General features: G+C 32.4%; 1 protein-coding gene across 2 annotated transcripts in view; it reads right to left on the bottom strand.

Annotated features, from left to right (window-relative positions):
- The window catches only part of LOC115880805, a 409,568-nt gene that overhangs the window by 93,775 nt on the left and 287,888 nt on the right, over positions 1 to 27,905 (bottom strand). For both annotated transcript variants that reach the window (XM_030898097.1, XM_030898098.1), the window contains exon 4: positions 16,962 to 17,100. In XM_030898097.1, coding sequence (XP_030753957.1) covers positions 16,962 to 17,100 — 139 coding nt within the window. The remainder of the gene's footprint in view (positions 1 to 16,961; positions 17,101 to 27,905) is intronic.

The following is a 27,905-nucleotide window of genomic DNA, read 5'->3' as shown; positions in this document are numbered from 1 at the left end:
TGTATCCAATAGCAACGCTTTGAATAATTTTGGTTTATATTAATTAGGTTTACAAATACTAACAAATCTTCATTCTCTGAGGACGGCATGTTTACGCCACTGCCACATCACTTATATGTGCGCTTCCTGAAAAATCGTGCAACAACGTGAAATACAACCTTGTAGTAAAATTGCATGTCTCTAGACATAATATTCACAAAACCTTGTGTGAATTTACCATAATATATTTAGTAAAAAATAACGCCACATCACGGAACTTCTTGTGAAGATGGTGCGAATTAAGTAATTGATTGAAAAAGTAGTTAGAAGAAAGACGAAGAACATTTTAATCTAATCTCTAAGTATTATTTATTCTTTTAGACTGTGTTTAAGAGGACAAATTTAATAGAGGACCGCAGTAGAAGACTCTATACATCCATAGTCTCTAAGTTGGCAAGACCACAAATTAGCCATACAGTGACTTTACAAACGAGTTGCAAAAAATAGGAAAGGATGGTAAATTTACTACAATAATCTGTGGCAAGAAATAACCCTCAATATTGTTATTAAATTCACAAATTAATTTTTTTCAGTGTATACTGTGATTGTGACATATTTTCAATTTAAGAAAACGAGCGAGATGAGACTTTGAAAATAATCTCGATTGCTACTTTTTTTTGGTCAAATTTTAGTAGTGATCAAGTGTGTCAAATTGTATTTGCCATCGTTTATAACCCTATTTACTTAGTGCTTTTGCCTTAATGCAAGGGCAATGAAAAAGCAGATGAAATGGCTAAACATGTACTTCTGTGCTGCTACAAATGCAATTACAAAAATGGTCACAAAACAGTGAGTGAGCAACAAATATCATGGTGGAAAAATTTGGCAGGACAGAAGCAGGCACAAGAGTTTAAAACATTCGCCAAAATTTGCAACAAATATGATAAGCAAAGGTAAGAAACTATGGAAAATGTAGAAGCATGTGAAGATTCTGTCAATCAGAAGAAGCAACAGCAGCATGTATTCAGTATGTCAGTGCGATAGCCTAACATACTGTATTTACTAAATCCCGTTTAAAATGGGCTGGCCACGTATGCAGGATGCAAGAAAACGGCCTACCAAAATCTCTCCTTTACGGTGAGCTTGTAGAGGGCAAGAGGAAACCGGGTAGACAACTCAAAAGATACAAGGATATTTTCCAGAAAAACTTAAAGGGGATAAGCATGCAGAATCAATAGGAGGAAGCAGCGCATAATAGAACGCAATGGAGAACAATTGTAAACTCAATTAACAACAACCAAAAAGTAAGGAGTGCGGAAGAGAGATAACATCACGTATCGGGCTTTTCAGTCACAGAAAAGCTCATGGAAGAAAACGCCTTGCGTAACCATCTTCTGATGCGTGTCAAATACTTGTCAGCGAGTAATGGCAGTAAGTAAGTAGTAAGCATACTGTCCTGCGATAGCCTGACATGGCATGAAAAATGTGCGGTTCTTTATACTTGACAATGATCCAAGTCATTGGTAAAGAATTATATAAAAGATCTAGTCTCCAAGACTTAAATGAACACAACTGGAGAATGTAATCTAGAGATAAAAAGAGAGTTACAATAGATCTGTACAGATCGCAATGAAATAGGCCAATATCCATCTCATAAATTCTAGTCTAATACAAGATATTTCTTAGCTAATGCTTCAGCCAACATCGGTGAAAATTCTTCACGGACACTGCCTTCTAAATTCGTCGCAATTTAAAACGGCCAGCCTTACGAAATATTCGGCATCAGCGCACAAAAACTATAGCCTCGCAGATCATAATACAAAAAAGAGATACAAAAGGGCCGATAATGAAGAGCCCCAACCTAGCCGGTCGTCGCGGTCGGAATGGAAACAATTCTTTGTTTCTAATTAGGACGAGGTGATGCCTAAAAAATTAAACGGAATTATGACCGAGAAAAAACGAGGGAAAGAAGAAGTGATGGAGAAACCATTGTAATCGTTAAGGCAGCAACTGCCTCGACTTCCAATTACCTACAAAGACTTTCACCCTTCGAAGCAACGAAACAAAAGGGAAGTGAAAAAAGTTCCACGGCGATGGTTAACAAGAGATAATTTTTTTAATTATTTAGGTCGGTGTGTTTTTAATGATTTATTAATTTTCTTTAGGCTTACCAATAAAGAAGATGTAGATACTAATTAGCAGGGAATAAACAATGAACTAAATGAGAAAGACACATAAAAGACGCAGTATTTATAATATTATGAGGGGAAAAAAGTAACAATAGCAGTAGAAACAATCGTAAAGTCTCTTGTCGGCATTTGACAAGGTGTACAGGTTGTCCCATTTTTCTGTGTTTCTCGTTTATGTGTAGCGGTACAAAGATGCGTTTTTCACATTACTATGCTACTTTTTTATAAAACTAAAGATGCTACACACAGATTTGTCCCAGCCCTGTTAGGTAGTGATTTGGTATTTCAAGAAATACAAGGCGAAATTTTATAACTTATCGAAAGATATCGGCGGTTATCTTATAACTTATCAAAAATGTGAAAACTGAGTCCCATAAAATTTTTCACCTAGAATTCAGTGGCGTAACTAGATTTTCGCTGGGTACTGTCATTCTCGAAATAGCCCCATACTTATGTTTTCTTAATGGGATACCCTGTATATATATTTTTTTTATTTTATCTGCTTTGTTATGAGATTTCACATTCCTCACTCTTTGTGCTTTGAGTAACACGTTTGAACTTGAATGTGCAAATCAGTTTACTTCTGATCTTTAATATCTACGCCTATGGCAATAGTAGCTTTAAGGATTTAAAAAACGATGCGATAAAAAAATTCTAAATATTGGGGGTGCATGGGTCTATTTCATAAAGAAATTCTGCATATTTTTCAGTCATTTAGTATCATGTTTTTCTATTGGCGTACTCATTTTTTTTTCGGTCACCTCCAGTTTCACCGGAAATGACTACAACTTTTTATTTTTAAATGGCACCCTCGCTATTTTTTTACTTTATTCGATAGACAATGACACTCTAAATGGAATGACATGACATATCATATCGTCGGTGAAATGTGATAAACTGCTATTATTCCTAATTTTAGAGAAGATAAAAGAAACGGCACAAGAAAATATGTACAGGGTGGGTCAAATTCGACGCTTTTAAATGGAAACACCCTTTTCTATAGGAGATAGATAAAAACTAATATCGGTGTCTGGGGCTCAATTTTCATCAAAAACATGATGGTGAAAACCGCACATCAATATCTGTTACCGTTTCGGAGTTACGGGGTGTTTTTCAAAAATGTGCATTTTTAACAAATCGCTGTAACTTTTTTGCTATGGAAAATTTTGCATTTCTATGAAAACATTTCCAACGCATCTTTTTACGTAGAATTTAATTGTTTAAGTATAATTTTTTTAAAATTAATAATTTAAGAGTTATCAACAGAAAAATTAGTTTTTTATATGGGACACCCTGTATATTTTTAATTTATTGAAAAGAATTTAAAATTACCTTTCCAAAAATATAACACACTTGATATCTTGCTCGATTCCTCTTCGAGATATAGAGTATATAAAAATTCGCCCGCTTTAAATAAGTAGACTTTGAACGGCACCGGCTGTAATGCAAAAAAATTCTAGCTGTGAGCATCAATTAAAACGAAAATAATATTTGCTATGAGAGATGCAGAATTTTATAACAATTTAAAATATATTTAACCAACATCAACACATTTAAACTCTATCTCATAACAATAAAAATAAATAGCAAACCAGGACATGAGATTTTGCTACAGGTGTTCGACATATCGACCGTCTTCTGTTATGGACAGACGGGGCAGTTTTTGAACATTTCTTGCGGAATTCATTAACTCAGTGGGGGTGAAAGATACCCTCTCATGACTGCTAAGTATTTCTAATTCTTGTCTAGATTATACAGAAGAATAAGGAACCTTTATTCTTTCGCAAATATATCCATAGAATTAGATCCATGGGCGCTAAGTCAGGCGGCCTCGACGGCCAACGGCTGGGTTCTTGGTCAGCTATTCAATTATTCTTGAAATTGGCTGCAAAAATTTTCTGATAACTTCAGCGTTCAGAGGCGGTGCGTCGTCTTGCTGGAAAAATATGTTTTCGAGTTCCATTAAGGGCATATCATCAATGAGGGGTCCAAAGCCTACTAGTTAAAAGTGGCGAACTTTTAAAAATCTGTATTTCGAAGGGATTATAACAAAATATCAAGTGTGCTATATTTTTTGGAAAGGTAATTTTAAATTCTTTTCAGCTAATTAAAAATATACAGGGTGTCCCATATAAAAAATCAAATTTTCTGTTGATAATTCTTAAATTATTAATTTTAAAAAAATATACTTAAACCATTAAATTCTACGTAAAAAGGTGCTTTGGAAATGTTTGCATAAAAATACAAAATTTTCCATAGCAAAAAAGTTACAGCGATTTGTTAAAAACGCATATTTTTGAAAAACACCTCGTAACTCCGAAACGGTAACAGATATCGATATGCGGTTTTCACTATCATGTTTTTGACGAAAATTGAGCTCCAGACACCGATATTAGTTTTGGTCTATCTCCTATAGAAAAGTGTGTTTCCATTTAAAAGCGTCGAATTTGACCCACCCTGTACACATGTAGCAACCATATTCATGCATTAATATGATAAAGAGATAAGAATGATATTTGTTGGGGAACAATAATCAAAATTATGTTAAAAATTTTACGTAAAAATGGTGTATTCAAAGTATTATTTACTTAAAATCAAAAATGGAGTTAGCAGCTTATCCCGTTTCACTGACGATATATGAACTTTTGTCATTCTCGCTTTAGAAAAAAAAAATATTTTAATTTCAATCTAGAGTACAATTGCGTGTGTTCATAACGACAATTTGACTCAAAATACCAAGTGTGTGGTACCAAATGATTCGTAAAAAACGCTTTTTCCAAATATGCTAATGGGAATGAGCCACCCTTTGACCCTTGTACCACTTAAAAGAAAAATGAGATATGATTAAAAATACGATTTGGGCATCTTTTAACCGGCCAGAACAAGACGAAAACATTAGACAACCAAATATATTTTTCCAAGGCTCCTTGATGAACAATTAGTGTTTTGAACACAGTCATGGATGACATGATATAATTATATGATATGGATTTATATTTAAAATACGATTTTTTAAGCGACAATATCAGAAGTTCACAATATGATATGTCCTTCTATTCAGAGTGACATTTTCTATCTAATAAAAAGATACCGAGGGTGCCATTTAAAAATCAAAAGTTGTAGTCATTGCCGGTGAAACAGGAAGTGACTGAAAATTTTCAAAAAGTGGGTTACTCTGATACAATTACTTACAATGATACATTAAAACATTATATTTTATTAGGATCATACTGAAAATGCAAACAGTTAACGAGTAATTTGGCATTTGCTAACAGTATCATGCCACGTCCCGCATTATGGTAAAAAAGCTAAGTGATTTATTTCTATTCACCACTACATAAATTAAATATTCTTGTTGATAATGTGTTTTAATGTTTGCTAAATGTGCTTGAATCTTTAGAAGTGAAAAGTTCTAATCCATATGTTACGCCACTGATGAATATATAAAACACCGCTCATGACCATTTTATTGTCGAAATATTCAAGATTTTTCTTTGACAACAAATATAAAATGCAAATTCTCAGAATTACGTATATGTGGGTTAAGCCTATTCATCCCCAAACCGATGATATTCGCTAATCGGACTAGGTCGTTACAATTAGCTGCTCCGACTAAAAAGAGGTTGCCCTGTATAAGTCATTTATTATGAATGGTACGTCGCCGTCGGCGTCGTAGCAGCCACCCTCAATTGCCCAAATAAACCTATATGTGCTGCGTTCGTTAGGAAACCTAACTGAATCCGGTAATTAATAATCGTACAATATCCCTCATACCGGCAAATACTCTAATCTGCAGCAAACCGCGCGCGCCCTCCGTCTAAAGCCCCGACGATTTTTACGGCTGCCGCTCGGCCACAATGGCGTTCTTTTGTTTCGCGAACGCCCGTCACGCGAAAAAACAACGAAACATCAATGGGCTAATAAGTGCTTTACGCGCGCCCCGTCTAGAGGGCGGCGCATTGTGCGAGGGCGCGATTGCAGGTCATTATTTTGATAAGGGCCTCTTTCTTGAGGGAGCGTAATAGTGCGCCATTGTTTTTGCCCGTCAGTCGTATTGTTGCTCTTAATTGGTTTTTAACGATTCGGTTTGAGATTTTTCACTTTTCCGTCGTGCTCGACATGGAAACACGGCATGAAAAAAATCCGGATATGACATAACACTCTAAAAAATTATAGCTAAAATTATAGGCAATATCCGAAGAGTGATTAAAAACTAGAGCAAATATAACTTTATTAATATTTATACTCTGTCTTTTTTCTCAGGTAAGATTTCGACAGACGATGACAGAGGAAAAGCAGCTGACGTCCCATACCAATCTATTTATTTTACTAAAAAAAGTTTCTAATAATTTTTAACTTAATTATGGATGGGTTTAAATATAAATCCGTCATACGTCGTCTCTTGTTGTTTTAACCAGTTTTATTGGTTTATTTAAAATATGACAGATCATATTTCAATTTTATTGGTTTGACGGAACAATGAACGACAAACGGACGCCGATGCGTATGATTTTTGATTTTTCGCTTTTAGATTTTTTAGGCTTGTCAAAGTCTTGCCAAATTATAGGTTATAATTTTGTGTCAAGTTATATCAAATATCTGCGTTTTGGAAGATGATGCATTTTGATTCGTGTTATTACGTGTGTTTTGTGACTTTTGAAGTCAAGTGGACGAAAAATCGAGGGAAAATTAACTGTAGACCGAGAGCACAGTTTATAGTTAATTGGTACTCGCTTCCCAGGCAGAAAGTCTTATACATCAATAAAGTTACCATCAATAAACTTTGTATACCATCTCGTCGTAGATAAGTGCATCTCGTATATGGTACAAGGATCGTACTAAACATATAATATTGGAGTAGCTGTAAAATATCGACAACACACGATAGATAAATAATGTATTTTAGTACTGCACAAAAATAATGTCAAAAGGTACTAGTTTAAAAAAATTAAGATTAAAGTTAATTAATCAACCTTTAAGGTATAAAAGTATTATTATTAATAAAATAGTTTGTTTTATTTATGTTGTTTTATTTATTCCTGTGGAATATTATAAATTTGTTTTTGTACATAAGTTATATTGATAAATATAATAATAAATGCCGGAAGTTTCTTGAAGTAAGAAATAGTTCTTTTTTATATTTTTTTGGTATGTGCTGTTTTGTTCTTGTTAGTTTTGTATTAACACCGTTTTTTTTAAATAAAATAACTCGATTACATTTTTTCAGTTTTATACAGTTTTTTTTCACAATATTTTGAAGTAATCAGTTATCAGTCAAATTTTAAATATATTAATTTCCTGCCATGCGTTCCAGTTGTACTAACTTATTTCTTTGTAAAATAAAATAAACTACTTTGAAATTAAAATGACAGACACATCTATCACTGTCAAGGATCTTGTCGTTGGACAGACTATAGCTAGGTATATTTTCCTAACAGCAAGGATAACAGAATAAATTCGCGAAAGAAAATTTACATTATCCTATAAAGAATATTTTTTCGCCATTTTTAAAATGCTATATCTCTATTTTTTATATGCCACACTGTATTTTATTTTTCGTTTAGATACAGAATAAAAAAATGAGCCGCCACAGCCTAGTAATTCTATATGTCCATGGAATATTGGGACCCCCTGTATAGTACAGCTAAACTAATTAAAATACAAACTGAACAAAATCTAATATTTATCTAAATTGAATTTAAAGTTTGCGGTAATAGAAGTTGGAAAGTTCGCATAGAGAGTCCTAATAAAAGCTACATAAAAGTAAATAATTCGGATGCTGGAAAAGTTTTAATGGATTTTATATGAGCGTCTCCGATTCTATCGCGACACAGTTTGTATTTTACCATAAATACGACATTCTGTTTATTTAAGAGATTCTGACGTTTACGAAGATAAATTTAAATGGTGAGTTTAATGGAAATTGTGGATTGTAGGACTCTTTTCATTGTAAGCTGTTTATTTATCCATTAGAATAGGAAGTAAGTACTTCCAACTGAAATTTCATTTAGAAACTCCCGAGTGAATCGCTAATGTTCGTGAGTGTATGGAAAGTACGGAGAATTAAAATACACCAGAGTAAAACGGTGGCGCTTTCATAATAAGTGTACCCCCTAAATTTAACTACTGGTCTCTTCTTGAGGAAAAACTAATTTAATTAATCTGTGTCTGGTCTTCAAAAGTTGACATATGATATGTCATTCTATTCAGAATGTAATTTTCTTTCGAATAAAGTAAAAAAAATACCGATGATGCCATTTAAAAATTAAAAGTTGTAGTAATTTCCGGTAAAACAGGAAATGGCCAAAAACAATAGAATTCGTCAATCAATCCTAATTTATGTCATATACTAAACTAACCTACCAAATCTCGTTTTTTTTTGTCTGAAAGAATAAAAAAGTTATAGGGGGTGAGCCACATTCGAGACTCACCCGGTATACACAAAAATGGGATGTGCAATTTGAAAAACATAGAATTTATTCATAATTATTTTGGGACACACTGTACAGGGTGGCGCCTCTCATACGCCGCGGCAGTTCCAAGGAGAACGGTAGTTTACATCGAAATGAAATTTTGGCAGCATATGTAGGTTAACTGAAAGCATTTTATAAAAATATATAGAATTATACTGGGTGTCCCCAGAAAAAGTTACACATCAAAGTTGTGTTTTTTCTTATGGAACACCCTATATATAATATAGGGTTATATTGATTTTCGGTTCAAGAAAAAGGTGAGTTTTATTAAAGAAGCATATATCTAAAATCTAAGGATTTTGATATATTTCACATTTTGTGAGAATGAAGTAGTGTTGGGAAAAATCGGATGATTTTAATCCTCGAGTATTTATCCTCGAGGATTCCAATAATCGGATGATCATCCGAGGAATCCTCGGTCATAAAATTTTCTCTGTATAATATCCCGATTGATACCTGAATCAACTGAATAATGCTCGGTGCTGGGGTGATCTGCTTGCTGTTTTAACACACTGTTGTCATGTACCTGAATAACTTGAATAATATTGTAATAAAAATAAATAATTATTTTAAACACTTTTTAATAATTTTTAATATTTTCGTGTATAATTTGATGTGGGAAATAACATTTTAGGGGTTCGCTTTAAATTGTGCTGTTTTTGTTTAACTCCGACTTTGAGATTAATCGGCAACCTTTCAGGCCAAATGTAAACAAGTAATTCTAGGAAATACGGGCGGCTTTTTTTAGAAGGGTCTGTTATTTATTGTTTATTTGTCGGCGGTAGGTCAGTGAGATAAAAAATATATTTTGTTTTACTTTTAATAGCGTATTGTCACCGAAAATAAACTGTAGTACGTAGTACCTAATAAACTGTGGTAGTTGTGTTATCGTGCATATTTTAAGTTTCCGTGCGGCATAATGTCCAGTTTTAAAAATCAATTGTTTGGGACTATTTTAAAAAAATGAAGATAAAAGTGCATCATGCTCCATTTGCAAAAAGACTTTAAAAATCTTCGGAGGCACAACAAATTTAATGCAGCATTTGAAAAGGCTTCATCCGCTCCAAATACAGAAAGAAAATTTACCTCAAATGAAGCTATGGAAGTTGATGAGGTTCGAGATACTCCTGCGGCTACAAACAATTTGCCGTCCTGCAGCAAAACTTCATCGAGTACCTTGCCGTCAAGTAATATTTCATCCGAAAGTTTACCATCCTGTAGCAAAAGTGTTGTTACGTCGAATATTAGTGGACGCCGCTCTAAGCAAATGAAATTATACGCTTCAAGTAACGAACTTTCCAGAGCAAAATTGCCGAAATCGAAAAAAATTGTTATTGATGATTGTCTCGGATTTTCAACCTCTTTCGATTGTGGAAAATACTGATTTTTACAGTACACTAAAGCCTTGAATCCGTTGTATAGCCCTCCCCAATAGGAAAATATTAGCTAATGAAATATTACCTAAGGCTTACAACGAATCAGCTGTCGCTTTAAAAACCATTTTAAATGAAATAAAATATACAGCAATAACTACAGACATGTGGACATCTGATAATAATATTGGGTATATTACCGTAACATGTCATTACATATGGGATAGCATACTCTTTTTCACGTGTGTTAGCGACACAAGATGCCACGCTGATTATGTCAACACCCAGCCACACAAGCAAAAAACTTAGCCGAAGCTATAACAACAATATTAAATGAATGGAATGTTTATAACAAAACTGCGACTGTCGTTTCTGATAATGCCGCAAACATTAAATGTGCGATAAATGATCACCTGAAAATGCACCATCATCCCTGTGTTGCACACGCGCTAAATCTTAGTGTAAATGAGGCGCTAAAAGACTCTGCTTTGATGGAGCTTCTGAAAAATGTAAGTCAATTGTTGGTTACTTTAAACATAGTGTACAAGGTTCTGAAAAACTTAAATTAACACAACAACAAATGGGCCTTCCAATTTTAAAAGTTAAGCAAGATGTTGCCACTCGGTGGAATTCTTGTCTTCATATGTTAAGAAGACTACTTGAAATTAAAGATGCTCTTTCCGTTGCCATGGCTAGCCTTCCAAATGCACCTGATATTTTGAGTGCCAATGAATGGAAAGTATTAGAGGACTGCGTTCAAGTGCTAAAACCAGCAGAAGACATGTCCACTACTTTGTCTGCTGAGAAATATCCAACATTATCTTTAGTGATTCCATTGTTCCATGGATTTGAATATACTATAAAACAAACTACTCCCAGCACTGAAATTGGAAAATCGTTACAACTGAAGATTTTGGAAGTTGTCACACGAAGACTTGGTGGTTATGAAAGTAACAAAACTGTCGCCAAGTCTACGTTTTTGGACCCCAGATTTAAAAAATTGGATTTGGTTCAGAGGACAATGCAAACAACGCTCAAAAGTGGATTACGGAAGAACTATCGCAAAACATATTAAGCAATCAAACTATGGCTCACAGCACATTGGAATCTGCTAACTCAGAAAGTCTAAATCTGCATGCATCAACTGAAGGCATATGGGCACACTTCGATAGTAAGGTTACGAATATTAAAAGCCATTCAACGCCTGGAAGCCTATTAATTTTAATGGTGAGACAGTACCTTGAAATGCAACCACTTCCAAGAACTGAAAATCCCTTTAGAATGGTGGCGTCGTTACAAAACAACCTTACCCGAAATGTATGATCTGGCTACCAAATATCTTTGCATCCCGGCAACTTCAGTTCCATCGGAAAGGAATTTTTCTAAAGCTGGCCAGCTCACGTGTTCGAGAAGAAATAGACTTGGTTCCAAAATGTTGATAAAATTATTTTCTGAATTCTGCTTTATCAAGTTAAATAAGTATTTTTTGTATTAATGAATAAGCAATATATATGTATGTTATAAATAAATATCTAAAGTATCCATGAGTATTCATATTATTTCTTAGAATTTTGTATTTAAAAAATAATAATTAATGTTTTCTGTTGGAAAAAGCAGGTTAATACTCTGAAACCCGATTATTATTGTTATACGAACAAGTATTTAATTTAAACAGTCATCCTCTATCCCAAAAAAAAACATAAATATAATATTAAATGTAGCTTAAATCATATATTATAATTTCGATTTTACTTTCATCAGAATATAGTCTCCCAACGTACAACTACAAGCAAACTTTTTACAAGAAAACACGTAAAATAAAACTTAAAAATGTAAATAAAGCAAAAATTCCAAAGCCTTAACCCAAATAAACAACTGTGGTTTTGTCTAATGGAATTTTGACAGTCGAAAACTGACATTATATTATGAATTTTATTTCCGAATTATTACACAAAAACATTATATCAATAATTAAAAATCTATAAATCTTTTAAAAAAGTATGGAGAAAAAATCTTTATCGTTTAAAGAAATATTATAATTAATATATCCCATCTAAACTAAACAAAACAAAAATAAGTAATGTATTTCTGTTCAAAAATGCAGGTTACTACTCTGAAAACCGATTATTATTGCGAACGATATACGAGCAAGTGATTAAAATTAAAAGGTTAACCTCTATGTAAAAGGTTTCAGCAGCGAGACGGTACGCCACACCCGATGCTAGCTGCGTGCCGAATAATCATCGACTAACGACAGAAAAAGGTTTCAGCATAAATCGTAAATCGCCTGTACCTCTCGCGAGCAGCGAGGACGGTACGCTACACCCGATGTTAGCTGCGTGCCGAGTAATCATCGATTAACGACACAAAAGGTTTCAGCATATCGTAAATCGCCTGTATCGTCGCGAGCAGCGAGGTCGGTACGCCACACTCGATGTTGTTGCGGGCCGCCGAGTAATCCCTCGAGGATCGACAAAATGCTCGAGACATACCGAGGATATGAATACTCGGATGACCGAGTATTTTTCACTCGAGTGATCCCATCACTAGAATGAAGAGTAAATTTTAAATTTCGATAACAGAAACCTAAATTATAGTTGACCTTGTATAGCCTGATATTTAATTACAGTAACCATTGTATGTTAAACCAAATTGAAATTTGATCTGAAAAGTTATACAGGGTGAGACAAAATTAATATGGAACATTAGTCACTTTTAAAAGCAAGTTACTCGTTTATTTTAAATAAAACACCCAGTATATTATTCCGGTATTCAATGGAGAGTTTATATATCTTCAACATATTATTAAGGTTGCCTACCCCTCAGACAAAGGATTTCCTAGGTATTTTAATTTTTATGATTTTGCGCCAGTAGATCTTTATTATTTGAAAAATCTATGGGGTGGCTGTTATATATCTTTTGTTAATTTAACAAAAATTAAAGAATGTAGAGTAAAATACTCAACGGTAATAAAAAGATACACGTTTAAAACATATTTTAGTTATTACAGAATTAAAACTAGATATAAACCTATAATTATGACAAAAAATAGCTAGATGAAATCAAATGCTCAAAATGCTTCCTGTTAACTGCATAAAATGATTTGTCTTTTCAACAGGATCTTTTAAAAAGCATTATGTGGAGTTCTACCTCGAAAAGCAGCTACAATAATTTCTTTCATGTTGTCGACAATAGTTGGTCGAGTTTTGTAAATATTATCTTGAACATATCCCCAAAAAAAATTCAGACTAGATAAAATCAGGAGCATTTAAGTATTCTATTAATTGGTGAATGCACACTGCATTCACCGACTAGTAGAATCTTATCAATTCTCTCTGATGTAGAATAAGTTTGCATTTTCGGCAAATTTCTGAGAATTTTTTTTGTTTTAACTGACACAAAATGATAACTAGTTATTAAAGTTGGACTAATTAAACAGCTTTGTTGAAGTAACGTCAGACATATCACCAGCCACCTAGATTTTATCAAATAATAAACATCTACTCAGATCAAATCATGTAAATGAAAATATCTAGGAAAATGTTTGTTTAAGGGGTAGGAAACCTTAATAGTATTTTAAAGAGACATTAATTCTCGATTGAATATCGAAATAATATACTGAGTGTTCCATTTAAAATAAAAGTGTAACACGCTTTCAAAGGTGACCAGTGTTCAATATTAATGTTGTCTCACTCTCACCCTGTATAACTTTTTAGATCAAGTTTTAATTTGATTTAACGTACAATAGTTAATTTAACCACATATTAGGCTATTACGGGCTAAATTCCAATTTGGGTAGCTTTTATTGTAATTTAAAAATTGTTCTTTATTTTTAGCAAATGTTAAATATGTCAAAAACCTTACATTTTAGTCATATACCTCTCTTGTTAAACTCCTGGTATTCTATTACAAAAAACACAACTTTGATATGTAACTTTTTTTGGGGACACCCTGTAGAACTCTCTATATTTTTATAAAGTGCTCTGAATTAACCTACATATGCTCACAAAATTGCATTTCAATACAAACTGTCGTTCTCCTTGGAGCCTAGCCTCAGCGGCGTATGAGAGGTGCCACCCTGTATACAAAAAAATATTTTTAGGATATGCACCTTTATAAACCATGCAACATCTGTATAAAAAAAATTACGACGACGATATTAGACTTCCCCTCATTAATGGGCCACCCTCATACATTTCAAAATTGATGAAAAAAGCTCCAAAAATTGAGCTTTTGCCCAAATCAACTCCAACAAAAAAAAGCGAACAACAGTAGATAAAACACCGCCCGTAACATCTTTTTTCCAGATTTTTTTTTCCCGAACAGTGTTCGAAAAAAAAAACAGTTATCCCGACTCTGGCCGATGCAAAAAAATTTAATTTCCAGCTCCGATTCGGCCCGTAACTAATTAAATCGGAAAGTGGTTTTAAATTTTCAATCAACAACCGTGTGTATATTGATTTTGACTTTAACGCACACCGGTCCAATTAAATTTTCAACAAACACGGGCCAAACTCAAATCGGACTAAACGAATTTAATTAACATTTATTTTATTTTACCCTCCGAATATAAAGGCAAAAGCTGATACGCTGTTTCGAATGCAGGCATAGTTTTCGTGTTTTAGAAGTTTGTATTATGGGAAAATTGGATTTGACTGGCTGAAAATTGTTATACAGGGTGGCGCACCTGATTCGCCTAGGTTAATTATACGACAACGGAAAGATGTAGAAACAAAATATTTTATGGGTATATGTGGGAAGGCAATGTGTATAATTTAAAATGGGTATGCCAGAACTAAGATCCACACCAAAGTTATATTTTTTCTTATGGAACACCCGGTATTTTATTTCATATTTGGATCCTTGGACACAAAATATGGTATTTATTATAAGGGTTAAATATGTTTACAAGCTAAACAAGCTTTGGTTTTTGAGATATTTAAAGATATTTAAATATGCATGCTATAAATATAAAAAAGATTACCAACACCCTGTATATTTATTTTCAGAATTAATTCTTGTGCTGACTTTTATACCAAAGAAATAAACTTTACTGTAAAATTTGATTTCTTGGCTTAATGTATACAGCGGGATCAAAAATTGCTGGTCTATTTTAAATATTTATTTTACATAAAAACAACAACATTTCAAATACAACACTCTGTATTTTTTAAAATAAATCGAAGCAGATTCAAATGCTCTTTCAAACTATGTTAGGGTTTCCTATACCTATCTAGCTCAGATTTTGAATAAAGAGCAATTTTTCAATAAAATCCAAGAGGGCTAGTGTCGACAGTAGCTATTTTCAAAATCGAAGCTAATTTATGAACTTTATTTAAATTTATACCAGTTTGTTTCTATTGAATTTATCTACAACAGTTTAATAAATAATGTTTATTAAATATGTATTTGCTATTCTATCAAGAAAAACAAAGAAGTTGTTCTTTGATTTATTTTAGGATGACTTGTAGATATATGAATTTTCTATAAAAGAACCAATTACGGCAAATTCATTTTCTTCACTTCCAACGAAAGTTTTCTGCCTAATAGGTTTTTTATAAACCTCACTACCAGCTCTGCGAAATAGGACAAGTAGTTTTTCAAAGGTACGCTTATCAGGAAGATTCCTGATTGGATGTCTTTGAACATAAGTCCTTGAGGCGAAGAAACAATTTTTCTCACAAAATAAAATCACTAGTAACTAGTAACATATGCATTCGTTCCGCTCGCAGATACAGCTTTATTTTTCTTGATAAAATAATGAATACTTACTTATCAAACTATTGTAGGTAAATTTATATATAAAACAAAGTCGATTTTGAAAATAGTTACTAACTACCACTAGCAAATTGCCATGGTGTCACCAGCCATCTTGATGGTCATTTTATTGAAAAATCGCTTTTTATTCAAATTCTGAGCTAGATAGATATAGGAAACCCTAATATAGTTTGAAAGAGTATTTGAATCTGCTTCGATTTGTTTTAAAAAATGCAGGGTGTTGCATTTGAAATAACGAAGATTTTATATAAAATAAATCCTTAAAATAGATTAATTCTGAATTAATTCTGAAAAGTAATGTACAAGGTGTTAATCATCTATTCTATTGCAGCATGCATATTTAAATATCTTTAAATATCTCAAAAACCAAAGATTTTAAACATATTTAACCTTTATATTAATGCTTTTTTGGGGCACAAGAATCCAAAAATTAAATAAAATACCAGGTGTTCCATAAGAAAAAACATAACTTTGGTATGGATCTTAGTTCTGAAACACCCTGTGTATTTAATAAAATAATTTTAAATTGTGCCCCACATTGCCTCCCCACATATACCCATAAAATATTTTGTTTCTACGTCTTTCTGTTTTCGTAAATCAACCGAGGCGAGTGAGGTGCGCCACCCTGTACTAAGTGACAAAGAAAATGCAACACCCAGACTAACTGAACGTATTTTGATAAAAACTAATAAACACGTTCGCTATCATAGCATCTTCATGTCGATAAAAATTAAGATATTCCGAACAGTATGTACTCGCTTGTTCACACAACTCCAGTGTCTAAACTGGTCTCAAAAACATTGATTAAGTGTTATTCTCAAAGATATTTAAACTCCGAGTTTAAATATCTTTGGTTATTCTCAATCTTGCAGTTAAACAGCATTGATTCTAATTCTTTTAATAAGCTCGGAACTATTGTAACTAGATATTTATTATATTCGTCAGGTATCTGTTCGGGATTTCCCTCAATCATATTACCATCTGTTACACTATCACGATCTATTATTTCCCTACATATACTCCATATACATTTTGAGTTATTGTCAGACATACAGACATAACATCAGTAATAGAAACCATACACATACAAAATGAAAAAAATCCCTTTCATTGTTGGAGCTTTCGCTATCAATAATAATGTACGTTTAATTGCAAAAATAGTATCCTACCTTTTCTCATTTTTGATTCGGCATCGTTTGGTTTGCAGTCCATCGAAGCCATCGCCATCAATTTTCGTTTGTGGTTGCATAACTTCGTTAAATCTCCCGTATTTGTATCTGGCATCAATACCCATGGCTTTCCACTTATCTGAAAAAAGGAAACAATCTTTTATTTGGATACTCAAATTTACCATTCTATAACGTAGGGGTGATTTTTTTGGAAAAATTATATTCCTTTACAAGATCCAACTTTTTTTTTAACTTTTTTGCCCCGGAATTCAAAATATGCCACTAAGCTTACGAATCAACCCGATGTATTCGTTGGCGAAAGTAAATAACTAAATTAAATTATCTAATGTCGGTTGGCTGATAAATAATGCATAGACCGAATTTTCATGCTAATTCGAATGCGTTTCGGCATAATTTGCCTTTTATTTACATATATTAATTAAAACCCTGTTATTATCGCACCCGATCTAAAAAATGTGGAAATACCGAGCAGCGGGGCTTTGCTTCATTAAAATCCATAATTTAATAATTGCTTTTAATTGTTTGGTATTTACAATTAATTACGGCTACTAGCAAATATTGATATTATTTATAACGGGTTCTATGTCTTGGAAAACGATTTTCTTTAAAATGGAATCATAATAATGAAATTATTATAATTCCATTTTGTTTGATTTCATTTTGATTTGTCGAATTATTGTAAAATTAAATTCCTTCAGAAATTTCTGTTTTGTATAGACTCTAGTTATTTTTTATCATGGAGAACACCGGGTTTTCGAAGGATACAATGGTAAGTAAATCAAATATATCTACTTACAGTAATAGATTTTTTTAAATTAGTACTGCTAATAAATGCTACTTGCTGAGCAGTTATTTAATTTTTTTAAGGTGCATGTAAGGAATTAAGGACGCGCGTTACGTTATATTAGCATGATCAGCAGATGATTAAATCTGATTTAATTTGGGAATCTTGCCTACACGAAAATTATATAGCCGTTTCCAATTCACTTCAAAGGGAGGAAAATTATGTAAAACTGCCTGCTATTTGCTGAAAACCGGCAGAGATTAAATTATAACTGTAACAACTTAATATATACTATTACTAGTCTTTTTAATATTTTTTTAATTAATATCCGACATTATTAACACTTTGTATGCTTTTAATTAAGTTGATTTATCGTTTATAATATTTTCGACCTAATTAAAAGCACACAAAATGTTCTTACATGTATGTCTAAATTTATTTTAAATTAACTAAAACAACCCCCTTTCCCCGCACCCCTCACTTCCCATAGTATTTCTTCCTCCGACTACCAGAGGCGCCCTTGTATAATAAAATTGAAATGTATTATAAGTTGCCTATCTATTAATAATAACCATCTATCCATAGATAAAGGAAATAAATTTAGATTGGGATGCCTCAAGGCGGATGCCCGTCAAAATTTTGGGTCGCGACCGTTGTACGCGATCTGTTGCTAAGAACAACCGCAAACAAAAACAGAAATAATTTTCTCTTGTCCATATCTCTTGTCAAAGTCAGCTGCTGATTGAATCAAAGTCAGACCGCTCTCATTGAAAAAATCCCGAAAAGTGTTTAAAGTGTCCATTTTCAAAGTAATTATTGCTATCTTGTGAGTTTAATTTAAGTTTTATTTACTCAAACCCATGATAATTGTGAAAAAGTGCATTAAAAACTTAAAAAGTTGTGCTGTGAACTGCAAAAACCATCATGGATCCACGTCGGTTTCCAATGTTTCATAGGTATTTCATACATGTCCTTATATAAAATAAAGTTTCTTGAAATAGTTAAAAATAATAAATTTAAATAAATAATATTTGGCGATATAATTCCGGAAAAAGCCGAATCGCTGCGAAATTTTCAAAAGCTTTGAGTCTCGATCGTTGCAAGAATAGCGCCAAATAGTTTTTACATTGTCCTTATGGGCACTTTCCAATCTTAAACTTGTTTCATTTATCTATGCATCTATCAAAGAAAGAAATCGAATTGATATTACCATAGAAACGCCTTTTAACCATTAGGACAAAAAATTCATCCATATTTTCATGTTTTTCTTAATTTTTTTCTGGGATTAACCACAAGCAGAAATTGTTATGAAGAATGAATTTTTCTGAAAATGTCAATAATAGAAAAGTTTTTCCTCTTGTAAAGACAATCCGGGGACATACTGTATACATTAACAATGAACAAGCAATCTATAATAATAATAATAATACTAATCGAAATTATACGGACCGGACGGTATTGTGTTCGCAGTCGGGTGCGCTAACCGTCTCTATAATGGTAATAAATTTGACAAAGGAAGGCGCAATCAATGAAGAGTTAAATTTAATAACCCAGACATCAATATCTGCGTCGCAAACATCGTCGGTGAGCTTCATTGATTTTGTCGTGTCAACTGTGCAATAATGAGCTTAACTGCCGGGGATAAAACCGACCCCACCGTTACAGAATACTGCCGTCAAGTCTGACGTAATAATAAATAGTTAATTAGCGTTAATTAATACAATTCGATAGTGGCGCAAACAAAATAAAGTCGCGCTTAATTCAATACATTACAACGTTGAATAGCGTATTATACATATAATATTTATCTGGGATAATAGTTTCATAGGTTTAGTCAGTTTGATAGTATTCTAATGTTAAACAGTCAATTTAAAAACTTTTTTGTCTCTACATATTGTTTTTTTTTACATATACAGTGTGTATCAACCAAATGAAATAAATTCTATAATAAACAAACAAAAGCTTATTCGAAAAAACGCTCAAATACTTCGAAATAAAAATGAAACTTCTACACCCTGTGTCTCCAAAACGAAGCATTTTAGGACATAAATTTATATGGACTTTTTTGATTTTTTTATCTGCAGAATATGCTGCTGAAGTTTCTCGAATACAATTTGGACCACCCTGTATATCAGAAAAAGTGTTAATTTAACAAAAATGCTCAAATAGCAATTTTATAGATTATTGGGTATTGATTTTTTTATCTGCAGAATATGCTGCCGAAGTTTCCCGAATACAATTCGGACCACCCTGTATATCAGAGAAAGGGTTAATTTAACGAAAAAGCTCAAATATCAATTTTATAGATTATTGGGTATTGAGATAGCAGATAACGCCCATGGATACAAATAGAAGTGACCCGCCTATGTCATAAAAATTGGCCACATACAGGGCGTCCCAATATATATATAAACATCTTTGTATAGAGGTAAATTGTGTCCTATGAACTTATTTTGATTCCAAAAATATGTAGTAGTTCTATGTCTACGGAATATTGGGACACCCTTATATTCCAGGAACTATGGGATACGTAAAGCAGTTAAAAAAGCAGCTGCCAATCAATGCAATAAGTAACAATAACAAATTATTAAATTAGTTAAAAAAGCCTTATAGTTGGCAAACTATACTGGAATTGCTTGATATTAACCATACATCGATTACTGAAATATTAAATTAAAATAAAATGCATCTCTAAAAAATGATACCAACTTAGGAGCTTATGAAAGACTATTTGCGAAAAATGTTGGTATTAGCTATTGCTACATGACACACCCCGTATAAACTAAAAATACCAACCGACGTACTCTATGGTGTACTTTTGGACATGCCTTCATTTATTATGGAATTTGTTCTATTTATTCTCTTTGACATATACATGTACTATGGAACAATTAAAAAAAAGAAATATTACCTAGGAATGACATGTATATTGTGACTTTGGTTCACCTTGTATAAAAAAACAAATTTGGTCAGAAACCCAAAACCCCGATTAATATGTTATATCAAAATCCTTCACAATCATCTCCCGAATTATTTAGTCTTATTTATCGCATCCTGTATAAAGGATGCTTGATTTTATACCGTTGAAAAATCTTCCATCGTCAGGACAATTTCATTAACTTTGTGCTGAAGTTTAGCCAAGAGGCGGTAAATATTCTCGCAATCGCGGTAATCATATTAATTTGCCACGGAATTTAACTGTCAACTACGACATTTTACTCCATTAGACGAACTAATCTCTTTAAAATTAGTTTATCAAACTTGAGGTTAAGGATTTAACAAGAGGTTAGACATCGGAGATACAGAGAGCAGAGAGATAACACTAGTACTCTAGGTAGGGTCTCTAACGGCTGATAGATTAATCCAATTTTGTTAATTAATGGCAGCATGATGATAATAAATTATCAAGGAGTATTATTGAATGTTACCGACCCCTTTTAATTAAAGTTGAGAATCGAAACAGTAATTTTATAATGTATTGTATTTTTTACCACCCAGGCACCCAGGGAATTACTTTTGCAGAATCGCAGAGAAACCTTCTAGACCTATGAATGACATTGATAATAGTTATTTTTTATCCAAGACGATAAAATAGTTTTAATATGTGTTATTTGTCCTATTTTTTATATATGTTTTTATGTTTTTCATAATTTTAATTCTGTAGGAATCTACGTTCAAGAGACTAGCGATGGGAACTATCGAATGAATTAGACTATCGAATGGTTAATTAATGAATGATTTGAACTATCGAATGGTTTTATTCGAATAAAATCATTCATTCATTTGTATACTAAAGCATATGTGACAACCTCGCCGTGCGACTAAATGGTTATCGTTGAGCCACGACTATGGAATGCTTTTGACAAATGAAATTTAGTATTCGTTTGATTTTTGTATGCGTCAGTGCATTATTAGTTCTTCCAAATTTTTATAACTTCGCCGTATAAATACTGTGCTATTTTTGCGTTTATTAAAATAGTAGTTATTTTTTAATTTTATTTATTGACGATTGTGTGCATGTGCAGGTGGTCAAAATTTTTCCGAAAATTTGTGTAGTTTTCCGTAGTCCGATCTTTCAATTATTTAATTTTATATGGTATATGGTCTATTTTTTAATGGGAAATTTTGAGAAGTAGCAATTTTTAAGAGAGATGAGATGAACTTACAATTAATTTTAAAAATACATATTTGTATTTTAGATGTTTTAATAATATGAATTAGTTGAACTTAATAATCATATTTAAGTAATGTGGTTAAGTAAATGGTTATCGAACTCACAACTATGGGGTGAGAAAATTAATATGAAAGTTTTACACGTGCCAATTAAAAAAAAAGTTAACGATGTTTGTATTTTGTTTATGCTAATTCTCTTACATGTAGTTTTTGCGAAGAAATATTTCATTTATTTTTAAAGTAAATGCCAGTAAAAGTAAATATAATTTTTAAATAGTAATATAAAGCACCTAATATAAATAATTTTGATTTCTAATTTTTTATTTATATTTTCCTTCCATTACACTGCATGCTTAGAAAATTAATAAATGTTTATATTTCATGATTTTAAAATTTGTTAATATAACAAATTAGTTCTGTAATTATTATTATTTAATAAACCAACGTTGCCACACACAAAAAATAGAGACTATATTATTTTTAAATAGGATCTAATATAAATAATTTTGACATCTAATTTGTTGTTTATATTTTGCTACTACTTAAAAAAAATATTTATATTAAATGATTTTAAATTTTGTTGTTAATAGGTATAACAAATTATTACTGTTATTATTATTTATTAAACCAGTCTTTGCTTAAAAACATTAAAACTTATTTTCCCACATCCAAAATAACAAGTATTATTGCAGTGTAACAACAGAATATTAATAAAAAAAATGCAGAATATATAGACATACTATCCCTAACTAACTAAAGCCAAACAATAATATTCTTTGCTAATATCAACTAATACCAAAATATGGCAACAGCGCCCTTCATAATGTATTTTCTGTGTAAATACTAGCACCTCGATAAAAAAATAATGTGTCCTTATCTATATCTGACTCCGCAAAAAATCAAAGATGCCGGCTTCTTTCATAGCATTGCCACCGACCGCTGTCGGGTTTCTCGGAAAGAAACCTACGTCGCCGGGCGACAACTAAAATTCAGTTAATATTTTATTATAATCGATCCTGACGAATAAATGAATTTCATAAATGAATGAATTTTATAAATGAATGGTTTTTACTGCCGAATTACTAGAATACAATATTTCAAGGCAGATGACGGATCTATTCGATAATTTTTATTCGAATAGTTTTCAACGAATGTTTTCTTACTAACTATCGAATTATTCGAATGAATTGCAACTATCGAATGTTTCGATAGTATTCATTCGATAGTTCCCACTACTACAAGAGACTTAAAAAAGACATACTGTCGAAAAGTCGTCGATAAAAATAAAATAATAAACAAAAACCAGTAACATCTTTACAACCCCAACGACCTAAAACCAAGAATAAAAAGGGAAAAAATACATAATTTGATACCCCTTGAATTTAATAATATTGAAGAAAAATATTATGAACAAAATTTATCTCTATTAAAATTCGACTTGAATATTTTTTTACATTAGGAAGTGATTTATCTAAATTATATTTTGTTTGCAATTCAGCAAATATTAGTTTGATATTAGTAAAGAATTATGAACTTTTTTCGTGGGTATTTTGGTTGCAACAGTGTCGTTCCAAACAACATTAATTTTAGAGAAACACTCCATCAATTTAAGTCTGTCAAATGATTATCATTCGAAACGACTAGTAATTGCTTCTTTGCAAGCTTCGACTTCTTTCACTGAGGAGACAGAACTACATACAAGTTTTTAAGGAGGTAAATGATGGTTTGATACAAAATGCCAACGCAGTAATCATTGCCGGCCTTTAATTTGTAATTTTAAGCCCCATCTACACATAACGTTTTTACATTACACCTGTTCAATCAATACGTATCAAGTAAAACCACAGATTTAGGTATGCTATATGTATACAGATAAAAATCTTTCCCTAATTCGTGGTACGAAAATTGTTTTTATAACGATGAGCAAACGAGTAAAATTTCCTGTGCGCAAAAAATAAACTCGCGTTTAAACAATTTTAGAGGCCATAAGTGAGCGTGCTATGTGCGCAAACTAGTAACTTAACTAATGCGCGACTCCGAAAATTGGAACCACGAAAAACAATGTTTTTGACGATAAGTTTATAATCTGTACAATATGTGGTAAAAACATTGTGTGACTTAAAACATAATTTATTCTAAATTTTTTTCTACATAATATTTCAGTTGCAATATTGCCATTACAACCGATCTTTTAATTTTCTGCCTGGGATGATTATCTGTTTAAAACGACTAGTAATTACGTCTTTACAAGCATCAACCAATTTTTTTCCACCAAGATAGAACTTATCTATTCCTCGTTTTTAAGGAGAAAAATGATAGTTGGTACTACAAAACACCAACACAAGAACCATCGCCGGTCTTTAATTTACATTTCTTGCGTTTACGTCTGTGTCTTTAATCCAATCGTAACTATCTCCGGTGTAATTAATTCGAACGAAAGAAACACGGTTATCTTTTAATTTTTAAGCGCTCGTAAAGCATTCTCGCCTTATTCGTTTATCGGGATTATACGAGTTTTCTAGCATTAATTATATTAGTGTGGCGTGTGTGCGTTTGGGTTGGTGTGCCGTGGAAACCGGTCTCCTTCAACTTTTATTTAATTAATGGACGCGGCGGTTTGTTCTACTGCAACGATTCAGTGATGTAAAAGAAAAAGAAGAAAGTGTGTATACAATGTACCTGTTATATAAAAATCGTAGGTCGATATTAACAAAACGTCCTATAATATTTGAGGAGCAGACTTTCCAGATGCATTTTGTCTATTTTTCGAATTTTGGCCAAACGGAAAAACTGCCACGCTTTTTGCAAGGAACTTACGGAAAAACTAGTATACTTAAAAAATGGATAAAAAAATAAAAATAGTACACTTACAGTATTATTGGCCATAAGTGGATGAACTTTGAAAATAATGTTTTTTTTCTGATATGTTTAAAATTAAAATTTGAACTATATTTACTTCAAGTCTAGTGTCAGTGCTATAAAAATAAATAGCATTGTTTTTTTAAAATTTACTTAAATTAGTGTACAACTGGCATTTTTTCTTCCAAATAAGGTACTAAAAAGTTTTGTAAAATGTCTCTGTAGCCAAACTGATCCATTATGCCCTCAATTTTATGGAGAGGCCCCATCCCATACCCAGAAAAACAGCCCCATACCATGATTGAGCCCCCACCATGTTTTACAGTGGGTCGCGTGTACTTTGGTAGCAATCGTGTGTTGGGAGGTCTTCTTACATGTTGAATTCCATCTGATGACACCAAATTGAACTTTGATTCATCACTAAAACAAACTTTTTTCCATTGTGCCACAGTCCAGTTTTGATGTTCCTTAGCAAATGCTAATCGCGCCTTCAATTTTTTTTGATAGCAGTGGTTTTTTGGCGGGTCTTCGGGAAAACAACTTCTAGTTAACTAATTTACGTCGGATCATCCTTGTACTCACTGGCGGATAGCCTATTTCTTCAAGTTTTGCTTTTATCTTCGTTGACGGCAAAAATGGATCTTGTGAAGAAATTCGTTTTATGGCTATCACACTGGGACCAACTTTTTTAGGTCGCCCTGGTTTTCTTTTTATAGAGACATCTCCTCTCTCAGTTCCACGTGGCATAATATCTCACAAGAGCTCAAATGTTTTTAAATCGCAATTGTTCATAAAACTAACAATTTTGAAAATATTTAGTTTCCAAAATATTCTTTTGTCCAAGACAAAAAAGCAACATTTTGCCAATTCTTATCTATAACTGATAAAATTAACAGAAGAATTTATGTTTGTAGTATTTTGGTGAGAATGTATTAACCTTTTAACATACAAAGGTACATAAAATAATTTTGATATTTAACACCTCAAATCTGATTTTCTTCGCAGTTATTGGTATTGGTTCATCCTTTTTTGGCCAATACTGTAGATGTGGAAAATCTAGTTTTGATGATATCTGAAAAAAATGAAACAAAACTGTTGACTGACCTTTAGACGTGAAATTTGTCTTTATTTTTCTGCTACCACGGTCTGTATTCCCAACTAAATGGTTCCCAGTCGCAGTTCCATTCATTATTATAAGTAGCATTATTCAAAATATAAAGAAGTTAGTACAAAAAAACTCTTCATCTGGCAATGACAAACAAACAGCAGTATGTCCACAGTCCACAGCACACAAGGACATACTTTTGTTTGTTTGTCTACCGCCAATGGACATACAGCACATAGAAAGTCTAAGGTATATTCCCCATTTAATTTGCATGGGATAAAATGTATTTGAGTAAGTAAAAAAACATTCTACATTTTAGACCGTTGGGGGATTCCCATTCCAGGTTACGGATGGGGTCTGCTTTAAATTGGTTTCCATTTGAGAAGGAAAATGGTTCTGGTCCAGTTAGTGGAGTGTTTCCTCCTTTTCTAGCTAGATCGTTTGCCTTTTCAGTACCTTCTACCCTTGGCGAACTGACACCCAGAATAGGAAGACTTTATTTTCTTTGCCTAAATTGTTCAGCATCTTTAGGTATTCTTTAACCAACTTCAGATTGATGGTAACTGAGTTGATAACTCTTAAGGCTGGTTGAATATCAAATTATACAAAACCAAAACAAAACAGTTGGTAGCCAATAAATCACTGGAGTGGTAAAAAAATTCAGAGATGCCAAAGGCAAAAACACATTCTATGCCAGTAACATGACCTGGTAAATATGTTGTTCTTTGCGTTAGGCGATGATGATAAGCTATTGGCTATAAAAAAATCAGTCTCAAAATGATTGGACTTTGTGAAAACGGTACGATTGGAGAATGTAACGTTAGACACTAGAAATCCATAATAAATCGGCCACAAGTCATCTCATAATACCTTAAATTTTTTGCACATTTGTTTTTCATTAAACTTGTAATCGCATATTCAAATAGAAGAAAGTAAATCGTGTTGGTATTTCTGAAAAAAATATTACTTTAAAGTTAATTACTAACAAAAAATTAATTACTTCTCTTTGTTTCATTTTGTTAGCGCCACATTAAAATTCCTTTTGACTTATTTTATTTTCTAAGATGTAACGTTTGGTTTCGAAAACATCCATAAAAAAGCCATAAATTAAAAACGAACCCGTGTTTTAAAACTCTTAAATTCCTCAATATTCCCTACATCCGCTTACTATTTTAAGTGTAAGCTCTTAAATATTAATACCTCGAATAACCAAAGCCAATCGTAAAATTAAAATATCATAATATTAAAGAAATAAACTTGTTCGGACGTAATAATAATTCATCTGTTGTTTAGAGGATTAAAACTAGTAATTCGAAGAAAGCAAAATAACCTTGCCGCGATTTATTTCATCTATTTTAGTCTAATTGAAGGTCACATCATTTTTAGTCTTTTAAGTGATTTCGGAGACTATGGCTTGCTACTTTTCTATTATTCCTCAGACACTTTTCCAAAAAAATCCTCATCAACTTTTTCGTGTGAGATTTTTTCTTAATTTTAGAGTGTGATACCTCTTATAATATATGACATATACATTATAGGTAGAGGATGGTGTAAATAAATGCCAAAAAAATATTCTAGAAAATTCTGAAGCTTTTTCGAAGATAAAAGTTTTGAGGTTGTTTCATTTCCATTTATTCTTTTTCGGTTTGTTATTTTTTTAAAAAGTTATTTGATCGTCCAGGATAAACCAGCATCAGACTATACATCTGAAATTCTATTTGCACAAAAAAATGTAGGAAGTACTACAAGGATAGATACTACAAGACTAGAAGGCCTTTTCTGTGCCAGAAGTGAAGGTATTTTTCACCTTTCTTGTGTCCTTTATGTTTTTTGGGGGGAAAGTCAAATGTTAAAGCGCCTATACCGGGTGCGTCTCAAAAGTGCCTCATCCCCCTATAACTTTTTTATTTTTTCAGATAAAAAAACGAGATTTGGCATGTTAGTATATGACATAAATTAGGATTAATTGACGTATTCATTTGTTTTTGGTCACTTCCTGTTT

The sequence above is a fragment of the Sitophilus oryzae genome, unplaced genomic scaffold (assembly GCF_002938485.1).
Source record: "Sitophilus oryzae breed Bouriz unplaced genomic scaffold, Soryzae_2.0 scaffold_165_pilon_pilon, whole genome shotgun sequence".
Classification (NCBI taxonomy): Eukaryota; Metazoa; Arthropoda; class Insecta; order Coleoptera; family Curculionidae; genus Sitophilus; species Sitophilus oryzae.
Note: the sequence above shows the minus strand (reverse complement) of the source record. Positions and strands in the feature narration are given on the sequence as shown.